Consider the following 12,150-nt stretch of genomic DNA (forward strand, 5'->3'; position numbering starts at 1 on the left):
ATACTGTGCACATTTTAGCGACTTGGATAGCCGGTTTAAGCTGGTTGGCACAACTAACTCTTTAAGAATAACAAAAATCCAAGAGGGGGATGGGGGCACATACCAGTGTCGAGCTGAAAACCATGAAGACAGTTTGGATGCATCTGCTTTAATCCATATTCAAGTAAGTTTAAACAGATTTTAACACAATTTTAACTTTTTAATTAATATTGTTCATTTTTATAAGACAAAAGTTGTTTTGATATACCTTAGCAGCTGGCAGCTATTTACCGATAAACTTTGGAATGAGCTACTTTATTAATACATTAATATTTTATGTTCACAGGTGCCTCCCAAATTTTTAAAGAAACCGCAAGATAAAATTGAACATCATAATAATGATGTTGAATTGGAATGTGCCGTGTATGGTGTACCAGAGCCAGAAGTACAATGGTTCAAAAATGGGGAATTGGTGAAATATTCCAATTACTATAAATTAGTCAATGGGTAAGTAAAAAATGTGGATCATTATTATTTAGTCACTTATATCCACTATTTGACACAACTTTTCGATGTATTGTTATGCCCCCATTAAGGTTTTTATTGGATAAAATCTAATCTAACTAATTGAATGGGATTTTTGAAAACAATAATTTAGGTATGAACCCGTCAACACTATCAGATGTAGATGGATTTCATAGAGGTGCAAATTGGACACTTGGTGATTATCGAGTTGCTTGTTCTATTTATAGATGGGTACATGTACCAGTAGGCTGATGTTTGTTATATATATATATATATATATATATATATATATATATATATATATATATATATATATATATATATATTTCTGTCCTTGTTTAAAATTATAAAAAAAAAACTGAAACTCGTCGATTGTTATATACAGTACGTAAATCTTTCAGCTGGACATAGGTAATATACTTTGAGTCGAGTGTGGCAGCTACGTTTTTTCGAGTCTATGCCAATATCCTACCACACTAAGCGCTAGCCTACAATTCGCTGGATAACTCGACAATCGGCACCTTTAGAATTATGTTAGCTGTATTATCAAGGCAATTCTTTGTCAGAATGTGTAGATCTATTTGCTAATACTTTCGAAAATAGACCCATACGTCGTAGACGAATAATTGCAAATATTTTGAAACGCATTATTGTTTATAAGATTGTTCAAAATGCCACAAAAGAAAAGAGATGTCCGTGGAAAGACAGCAGAAAATCGAAAGGAGAGATGAAAGTATTTGTGCTGCCATTGAGGTGGGTAACTCCAGAACCACTAGAAGTGTTGCCGAAGAGTTGTAGGTCCGCATACCACAGTTAATAAAATTTTTAAAAAATATGACTTTAAGAGCTTCAAATATTCGAAAACTCAAGAGTTATTTCCCGGAGATCAATTTCGTAGAATGGAGTTTTGTTAAGCTGCAATGAATGCATCTCACGAAAATCATAGTTTTATAAAAAATATCCTTTTCACCGATGAATCATCGTTTTCAGTATGGGGTCATCACAATCCTTCCAGAACGCGGTATTGGTCTTAGGAGAGTAAACATCGAAATATTGTACATCGGACCCACCGTCCTCAAAAACTTAATGTGTGGACCAGCATTTTACATAGCCATGTAATTGGGCAATTTTTCCTTAAGGGAGTTCTGAAGTCAGCTAAATGTTTTGTTCTTTTACAAGATAACATTATTTCAGCTGTTCAGAATCTCTCAGATGTACGTTTAGAAGGTGTCTGGTACCAACAGGATGGCTGTTCCGTTCGTAATGGGCGTATCGTGAGAACTTATTTAAACACATTTCAGGATTGCATTATAAGCGGAACAAACCAAATAAAATGGCCTGCAAGATCTCACGATTTGGCTCCCATTTATTTCTTTTTCTGGGGACATATTAAATCCACAGTTTATGGCGTCGAACTCTAGAAGGCTAAGTTTGATTTAGAAAATAAAATAAATGCTTGTGCTACTATTACGCCACAACAGCTTGCAAACGTAAGACAAGCATTTTATAATACAGTAGTCTCTCTCTATAACGATTCCCTATATAACGATAATTCCTCTATAACGATAATTCCTCTATAACGATGAAAATAGTAAACGTTGGTTGGTTCGTCATAAGAACAATGTATTAATTCTTTCTCTATACCGATATCGTTCTCTCTTTATAGCGATAACTTTTTAGCGTTCAATAGTTGATGACAAATGTGTTATTGTGTTTAAAGTTCAGACTACCTGAGTCACGAGTGGCAAGGTCATTGTCCAGCGGTTGTTTTGTTTTACGCTTAAGGAATACGGCCACCCATTCTACTCTTTCTTATCAAAGAATTAAGTGACTCAAGTTTATTGTTCGGGCGGCTTACCTAACTTATCACACAGATGTTGTCATCTATTGACGACTTTTCATTTCCAGTTTGAGTTGTGTCTTAGTATGTCAACAGTCAACATGTTTTCGAAAAAGCGTAAAGTGCTCTCGGTGGAGGAAAAGTTATCGATAACTTGAGCAATAGAGAAAGGTGAAAAGCAATCGGATGTTGTTCGCCGGACGGGACTGTCTCAGTCAACTGTGTTTACGATATGGAAGGACAGAAAAAAGTGGCTTAAAGCGGAGATGGAGGGCGGTAGCAGGAAGAAGTTGCGGAAACCTCAGCACAAAGATTTAGATCGCGCTATGCTTCAGTGGTTCCAGCAGCAGCGTATGAACCATATTCCACTTTCTGGGCCTGTGGTCAGGACAAAAGCTGAGTTTTTTGCAACTGAACTTGGAATTGAGAATTTCAAGGCATCTGAGGGTTGGCTGAGCAAGTGGAAGCTGCGGCACAAGATCAACTACAGCCAAATCAGCTGAGAGGCTCGCGATGTTAACAAAAATGTAACGGATGATTGGCTAGAAAACGTGTGGCCTGGACTAAAGGCACGATATGCGTCAGACGACATTTTCAATGCGGATGAGACTGGATTGTTTTTTAAAATGACACCAAACAGAACTTTAAAATTTAAATTGGAAAAATGCGTTGGTGGAAAGCTCTCTAAGGAACGTATTACAGTTTTAGTGGCCGCCAACATGACAGGTTCGGTTAAGCGAAAATTGTTAGTGATAGGGAAGTCGAAAAACTCGCGTTGCTTTAAAAACATAAAAAATCTAGCGGTGACCTATAAAGCAAACAAAAGTGCGTGGATGACCTCGGAAATTTTTGAAGAAGCGATAAGAATAGAAAGAAAGGAAGTGGGATATCGAGCTTAAAGGGAAAAAAATTCTTTTGCTTGTAGACAATTGTCCTGCTCATCCTGTATTGCGCGACCTTCAAAACATCTAACTCTGTTTTCTGCCAGCAAACACAAAGAGTGTCCTTCAGCCCATGGACCAAAGTGTCATCAAGAGTTTGAAAAGCCATTACAGGAGAAGACTTTTGATGGAATTGGTTGAGAATAATGGAGATCTTAAACTAAACATTCTTGGCGCCATCCTAATGATTAGTAAATCCTGGGACGAGGTGACGAGCAATACAATAAAACATTCCTTCAAACACGCAGGATGGCTGGAAGATCAAGGATTGACTGATGATGAAGATGACCTGCCATTAGATGTTTGGGCCAGACAGTTTGAACTTACTGTCACCTACGGACCGGAAGAGCTAACAGATTTTGAAGAAGTTGATGAAAATGTAGCTACAACATCTGGACTTTCTGAGGAGGACATCCTGCAAGCAGTTCGTGTAGAAGAAGAAGAAAACAGTGACTCGGAAGTGGAAGCAGAGCCAGAACCAGCTCCGACCCCTCAGCAGGCATTGGATGCGGCAAAAGTACTGCATCGATTCTTCATCCACCAGGAAGAGGATATGAGTGCTGTGGAAGATTTGATGCGTCTTCAGGACAAGGTCAGGTCAGTTCTGTGGAAAGGGAAAAAAGACAGACCAAGGTGACAGTCTTTTTTGGTAATGTAGGCTTAATATATTTTACAGTAGCATATTATTTTTTTTTATTGTACAGTACACATCTTTTAATTGTACAGTCATTTTTTATACTGTATTGCTTATATTATTCGTTAATAAATCTATGAGGAATACAATGTTAATTCATTTATATTCGTTTTGATAATTTTTTAAAATTAAAATAGGTTATTTAGTACAGTATTATTAATATTACAGTACCGAATTTTGTCTCACTCTGTATAACGATCTCTCCTTATAACGATGAAAATTCCCGGTCCCTTGCATATCGTTATAGAGAGAGAGGACTGTAGACTAGGTTATTGTCTTGCAAAAGAAGGTGGTATATTCGAACCTTATATTTAGTTTACTTGTTATTTTGTTTGGTAGAACGTATTGTTTGTTTTTCAAATTCTTTAAATAAATTATTTATTTGTGTTTAACTACTTTTAGAATATTTGATCAACTAAAAGGCATATATCGAGCACAGTTTAATTTAATCTTGCCCAAGTACTTTCGATCCCTAGATCATCTTCAGGGGCATTTCGTCAATTGCGGCCTATCCGACAAGAATAAAATGTCATAAACATATAATTGTACAACACACTACACTACACAAGGACGAACAAACACTTTAAAATTATTGGAAAATAGCTACATTGCGTACAGAAGCCGGAGACAGAATGATTCAGAAGCCGGAGACAGAAAATTCTGTCTCCGGCTTCTGTACGCAATGTAGCTATTTTCCAATAATTTTAAAGTGTTTGTTCGTCCTTGTGTAGTGTAGTGTGTTGTACAATTATATGTTTATGACATTTTATTCTTGTCGGATAGGCCGCAATTGACGAAATGCCCCTGAAGATGATCTAGGGATCGAAAGTACTTGGGCAAGATTAAATTAAACTGTTCTCGATATATGCCTTTTAGTTGATCAAAGTTCATTTATCCGAGCATTCAACCTTACATTTATTTACTGTTAGAATATTTTTTCGTTTTTCGGTGGGAATAGCCCACAATAAAAATTTTCAAAGGTTTTTAACTGCATTGTTGAATCGTCTGCGACCTTGACGACAGCAGTGGGCTCGAGAAAGCGCAGTTGCCATACTTATCTCAATGTATATTACCTACGTCCAGCTGAAAGATTTAGGTACTGTATAAATGTGCGCTTGTTAAACATAAATTTAAATGTACAGGATGAGTCACGCAAGCCTAGCATAGTCCAAAAGCTTTATTTTTAATGGAATACCCTGTATATATTTATATTTTAAAATGACCCTTAACAAACTGAACTCAATGAACTATATCATGTAGGGTCTATTATGAATTTTACAGGGTGAAATTTTGAAATTATACGGCGTGGAGACCACTTATAGAATAAAATTGTTTGTGTCCATATTTTAGAAAATTATAAAATCACGTCAACTTTTAAATTCAAATTTGCGCTTTTAAACATAAATTTAAATTTACAGGGTGATACACGCAAGTCTAGCATAGTTCATTATTTTTGTTTTTAATGGAACACCCTGTATATTTGTATGTTTTTTAAATCTCCTTAACAACCTTAACTGAACAAATTATTTTATTTAGGGTCTATTATGAATAATACAAGGTGAAATTTTGAAATTTTGTTTGATAATGTACACCTAAGTACACAGGCGTGTGTCAAATAGTGGGTAATATCTCGGTAATTATCTTTAAAATGTTTAAATATATTAAAAATTGTAATTTTTTTAAGCTACAATTTAAAAATTATGGGACTGATCCCTTTAGACTCTGGCCTTTTTCAATGTTTCGCAACAAATCAAGCAGGGAATATTCAGGCTGTTGCTAGTTTGAAAGTTACATCTGCTTCAGGTATGTATGTGTTTAGTTATTATAATGTTAATGTTATTTATAAATTTAATGCATTAATCTATCTTTTCCGAAGCAATATTGTCGTCTTCTCCTAATGTAAACGAATACGTTGAGTTACTTGATCGGGCAGTTCAGATTAATCTGAAATATTAGCACATCGAGTTGGTTATACAGTAAGGAAAGATTTACGAACAGTTTTATAAATATTAAATTTTCTTACTTTCCCATCCTTAAGATTGGGATTCTTATCCTTGCTGTTGCCTTTTTTTCCTAATTGTGGTAATCTCTTGTTCATAATTTATTTATTCTAATGTTTCCTTGTCTTCATTCCTATTCCATCTTTTTGATTGATATGCTTCTCTTTTTTATTCAATAATATATCCACTTTATGGCAATTCAATTAAAAATTTAACATATCTTAACACTAATTTGAACACAAATCGGTGTGGTTATTAAAATTGACAAAAAAGAAGTTATATAAATTCATATTGTTAATAAGAAATATGTCAAAATAGTGTACAGACATTAATAATCTAATATATAAAAATCTACTGTAACAGTGTTTGTTATCGAACTCTTTCGAAACGACTTTATGAATTTTTTTAGGCCTGAGAATAGGTCGTAGGCTGCTTTTTATACCCCTAGGTGATAAGGGTGAATCTCTCCAGAATATATTTTTTATTTCTTGTACACAATTTTTTTTTAATCTTTTTATGCTTTGGCATCAAAAAATACATATAACCCTAAATTTTCACAATTCTACCACCAGCTCCCATTTTTTAATAACGGTATTAGTATTTTTACTTTCATCCACGGGATGGAATCGCTTAATCATTGTCGTATGATAATTTTTTATGTATTTAACACAGTGAAAGTCCAAAGTTTTATTTTTAATCTTTCAGTTTGGACTGATTTGCTATATCATACCTAAAATAAGAATATATTTATCCAAAACTACTGATTTAGATAACTACTAAAATAATTTGAACATAAAAGCTATCACTTGGTCATATTGTGGTGAAATGTAGAAGTTCTTATTCATTCTAATTAACCCAGGTGTTTCTAAATAAACATATAACTTCTACAATAATATAATGAGAATAACTCACAATTTTAACATTCAGATCAAACGTCGGTGTTCAAATACATTTTTTTAATGTAATATTTTTTAAATTATTTAATTAATTTGTGTCTTAAAATTTGTATTTTTAAGGCTCTCAATTTGAGATCAAATATAGTACAAATTTTTATATCACTTCACTGCCTCGTCTCATTTACGCACGTGATTTTTTCCTAATAAATCCGTTGGCGTCATTAATAAGATTTATATGTTGTCAAAGTCCATCCAACTAATTAACCATCTAACCGTTTTGTTTTTAATTGGTACAACATATCTGAAAATTTCTAATTAGAGTAGTTTGGGTGGTACAATTTTCATGTCCATGTTTTAATTAATTTAATCTTTATAGTTTGGCCTCCAGATGGAAAAAAAAGGAGACTGCCTCTAGACAGTTATAACGGTTTAGATGTAGAAAATTAGAACAGGTATAATTTGAATGGCATAACCAAAAAAATGGTTTTTATTGTTGAAACAAAAACGTAGCTTAACGAACAAAATATAAAAATAAGAAAGTAAAACATTCTTCTTCTATTTATGGTACCTGTCCGTTACCGATGTTGGACACTAACATGGCTATTCTGACTTTGTTGATTGCTGCCCTGAAAAGTCCGGTAGTGGTTAAGTTAACCATTTTCGCAGGTTATGCAGCCAGGATATTCTTCTTCGTCCTGGACATCTTTTCCCATGCACTTCACCTTGAAGTATGGTCCGAAGTAGGTCATATCGTTGTTCATTGCACATTATATGTCCCAGGTATTCTAGTTTGCGACGTTTTATGCGTCAACATGAAATCCTCAACATGCGTTCATAGCACCACATCTCAAATGCTTCGAGTCTCTTCAGTGATGCTTCAGTTAAGGTCCATGACTCCACACCATATAAAAGAACGGAGAATACGTAGCATTTTAGTAAACGAACTTTTATTTCCAATTTTATATCGTGGCTGTTAAAGATTTTTTTCATTTTAACGAAAGCTGATCTTGTTTTCTCGATCCTTATCGTAATTTCCGTCGATTGGTCCCACTGTTCATTTAAGTTTGCACCCAGATAACAGAAGTTGGTGATTTGTGTTATAGATTGTTGGTTAACTAGTAATTGACCAGGTGGTATCCTATTTTTGCTTATAACCTTGTATTTGGTTTTTTTATGTTAAAATCAAACCCAAACCTGCTACTTACTTCTGCCACCCTGGAGACAAGTGTCTGCAGACCTTCAAGACTGTCTGCAAAAAGGACAGTATCATCAGCGTATCTTATGTTGTTTAATCGTTCTTCGTTTATAAGTATTCCCTCGTCTATGTCCGTTAGCGCTAGGTTCATAATGTGCTCTGAATATGTATTGAACAATAATGGGGACAGTATACATCCCTGTCGCACACCTCTTTTTATTATTAGTAAAACATTACAAAAAATAAAAAATCTGAAAAATAGTGAACTATCTATGAATGAGAAGTGATCAGTTTTTCCTGGTTTAATGCATAAATTCAGATTGCAATTTATGTAATGCACCCGAGTATTAGACTTCTAAAAATGTTTGCACCTTCTTTTTCCGGTTTTGTCATGCTTACCTTTATCTGTATTCGGTATCTGTCCATTAGACCATCCATAAAATCAACACCACCCATATAACTGTTATATTCTTTGATTTATTCTTTGATGATGTGGACAGTCCACGTCAATGTACTGCTTTTTTTTCTTTCATAACGATCTGCTTTGTTTGCTTGTTGATAGTTTCCATAGCTGTTATCCTACATAAATGAAAGCTAGACTTTTTTGTATTTTTCCTACGCACTGTAATTAGTTAAACCTTCTTCTTGTGCCACTCCTATCGGAGATTGAAAATCATCAAGGCTATCCTGACCTTGTTTACAGCTGACCTAAAGAGTTCATTAGTGGTACAGCCAAACCACTCTCTCAAATTACGCAACCATGACATTCTTCTACGGCCTGGATTCTGTTTTCCTTTTATTTTTCCTTGCATTATATTTTGAAGTAATGCATATTTATGTCCTCTCATCAGGTGACCCAAATATTCCAGTTTTCTTCGTTTGATCGTTGACAAAATTTCTGGGTCTTTTCCTATCCTTCGCATTACTTCAAAGTTTGTAACTCTTTCAACCCAACTTATTTCAGCATTCGACGGTAGCACCACATCTCGAAACTTTCAATATTTTTTATATTGTTCTGCTTGAGAGTCCAGGCCTCTACACCGTATAATAGCGTGTTAAATACGTAGCCCCTTAGCATTCTTAATCGAAGAGGGATGCTTATATCTCTGTTGCAGAAGAATTTCCTCATCTTTATGAAAGTGGCCCTGACAATTTTGATACGTCTTTTTATTTCATTGTTTTGGTCTCCAGTTTCGTTAATTGAAGTACCCAAATATTTTTAACTTGATACTTTTTCAATTTGAATACCTTTTATACTAATATGTGCTGGTTGTGTCATGTTCTTACTGAAGACCATATACTTGTTTTTTTTTATATTGATACTTATGCCATAATTGTTGCAGGCAATATTTATATTTGTAATCGTTGTAACTCTTCTACTGTTCTTGCGACTAGCACAGTGTCGTCTGCGTATCGAATATTATTTACAACCTCTCCATTCGTTTGCTTGCAAAAGGGTTTCCTGGCAGATGCTTTCACTATAAACATTAAATAGCAGCGGTGACAAAATGCATCCCTGTCTTACTCCTCTACGTATTTCTATTGCTTGTGATATCTCATTTTCTATTTTGATTTTAGCTTTCTGATTCCAATATAGATTGAGAATTATTCGCAGGTCTTTATTATCTATGTCCTTTCTTTCAAGAATGTCTCTTAGCTTATCATGGCGTTCTCTGTCAAACGCTTTTTCAAAATCGATAAAACATGCATGTACTTCCTGATTAACGTCTAGGCATCTTTGTGTAAGAACATTCAAACCGAAGAGAGCTTCTCGAGTACCTAATCCCTTTCTGAACCCCATCTGTGTATCACTAATATCTGAATCCAACTTTTGATAAACTAGGTTGTGGATGACTTTTAGAAATATCTTTAATAGATGGCTCATTAAAGATATTGTTCGATGTTCTGAACTAGTTCTGAATTAGTTCAATACCATATGCCATCCCTGTATATTCCACAGCATGTATATCCCCTTTCTTCTATGGTTAGTTGCTTATCTTTTTCAGCTGACAATTTATAGTTACTAATTCGATTGGCTCGAATAGTTTCCAATGAATAAATATCTCTTGTGCGAAGATACACTAGCAGTGACAACGATGTGTAAAAATGATCAATGTAGATAATATAGTTTTTTAAATAAGGGATAGTCTGAGACAAACAAGTAGCTATATTTACGCTGCACCAAGATCAGGATTTTCTGGTAGGATGTCATCATTACTAGCTAAATTGTAAATTTCGAATCTGTAAAAGTATCCGTAGATCCGTAGAAATCGTATAGGACAAATAATTTTATTCCCGATTTATAATATTTATCAGGCATGTATTACCGTAAATGGAGTTGCATTTTTGAACAACACTATCTCTGTCGGATAATCATTTTCTACTGAATCTAATATTTATCATACTTCTTCATTGGTCATTTTAGAAAGATCATATGCTTTACGACTTTTACAAAGTAGTTTCATTTTTTTTTATTTTATACACTGTCGATCCATACTTATCGTAAAATAAGTCAGGCAATATTTATCTGAAAAAAAAACAAAATTATTAATATTTTTCCGGTGGGTATATTTTGTATAATTTTTTCCCATAATTACCTAAATTCTTTAATATCGCTTCTAAACGGCTAGACAAATTGGGGTTAGATGCCCAATTTGTTGATAAATATAATGGTCTCAATGGCCTTTGTGGACCGTAATTATTCACCAATGCTTTTGTTCAATATCACATCCCATAAAGAGTTGGTAAAAAGTTTATCTAATCCTTTAAGTAAGATTAATATAATAAATGAGTTGATTAAATACGGGTTTAATTATCCCAAAACAGCAAACATACAAAATTAAAACAATTAAATTAAAAAAAATTAAAAGTCTATTGATTATCAGATAAATTGAGTCAATCGATTATCAGATAAATCGAAAGTCTATGGATATAAAACTCTTTGAGAATGTTTATTAAAAAGTTCAGTTTTATCTACCAGTCATATTGTACACCACGATGGCTGGTCATCACTGGCTATTCCTCGAACTTCTAACAACTCGAACTCGAAGCAAATTTGCTTGTCTTGAAATTTTGAGCCACGGCTCACTGGCCCGAACTACACAAATCAGCAATCTCCTTAGCACTTATTGCAATTTAGCGGTGCCAACACTAAACAAATAGACTCCAATGATCTATGCTAAATTATACACTTGGGGTAACAATTTTCTAACTCACTCCTAAATAAATCAATAGGTACAATTATTTTAACAAACACATATTCAAATCAAATTACAAATTTTTTACATAAGGTTGACAAATTTTACAACACACGTATGTACAGCTGGTTCCTAAAAAAACTGATATGACTCTTAGTAAGATTTGATCATTTTGAGCAGTGTATTTGATTGGTCTGACATTATATTATATTTATTATGACAGACAAATAATAAAATAAACAAACAAACAACAAACAATTGATTACATATGTTAATTCATAAATTGTAATATTAAGATTATTTTTAACAAACTCAGTGCCACAAAGACAATTTCCAATGGCAGTTAATCTGAAAAGCTCAACGTAGGTGGCGCTTGTGTAGTTGGAGGTCACGTCAACTCTTCAAATCAATTTACTTAGTAAGTAAATATTGCGTTTATTTGGCTGTGTGAATTTAATTTGTGAAAATAAAATGCCTCAATATTGTGTTGTGCCTTTGTGCTCATCGAGAACATCAGGACACAGGTTTCCCAAAGATATTCTGATGACAAAAAAGTGGATTCTACAATAAGAAGGAATAAATATGTGCCGACAATAAATGCATGTATTTGTTAAACATACTTATGTTTTTCTGGAATATTTAGTTGCAGCCATATTTACTAAGAATTTAACAGGGAAAACCCTGTAGTTGGCTGTATGCCATAGGTATCACATATTAAAATGAAGTAAAGACTTCTGTTGTATGTTTTTATATTAAATTAATTTAATATACTAACATACAAAAGAAGTCACCACTGTTACGTTACATGACTGTATTAGCTCAAACCCAAATAAAAAAAAACTCACTATAAAACTCAGATGGAACATAAATATTTTTATTTTGG

At 33.8% G+C, this 12,150-nt stretch overlaps 1 protein-coding gene across 2 annotated transcripts in view; it reads left to right on the top strand.

The window, feature by feature from the left end:
• Positions 1 to 12,150, top strand: part of fra (neogenin protein frazzled) — an 80,830-nt gene that overhangs the window by 24,855 nt on the left and 43,825 nt on the right. For both annotated transcript variants that reach the window (XM_072526551.1, XM_072526552.1), the window contains exons 6-8: positions 19 to 163; positions 326 to 486; positions 5,664 to 5,782. In XM_072526551.1, the coding sequence (XP_072382652.1) occupies positions 19 to 163; positions 326 to 486; positions 5,664 to 5,782 (425 nt within the window). The remainder of the gene's footprint in view (positions 1 to 18; positions 164 to 325; positions 487 to 5,663; positions 5,783 to 12,150) is intronic.

This window comes from Diabrotica undecimpunctata, chromosome 3 (assembly GCF_040954645.1).
Source record: "Diabrotica undecimpunctata isolate CICGRU chromosome 3, icDiaUnde3, whole genome shotgun sequence".
NCBI lineage: Eukaryota > Metazoa > Arthropoda > Insecta > Coleoptera > Chrysomelidae > Diabrotica > Diabrotica undecimpunctata.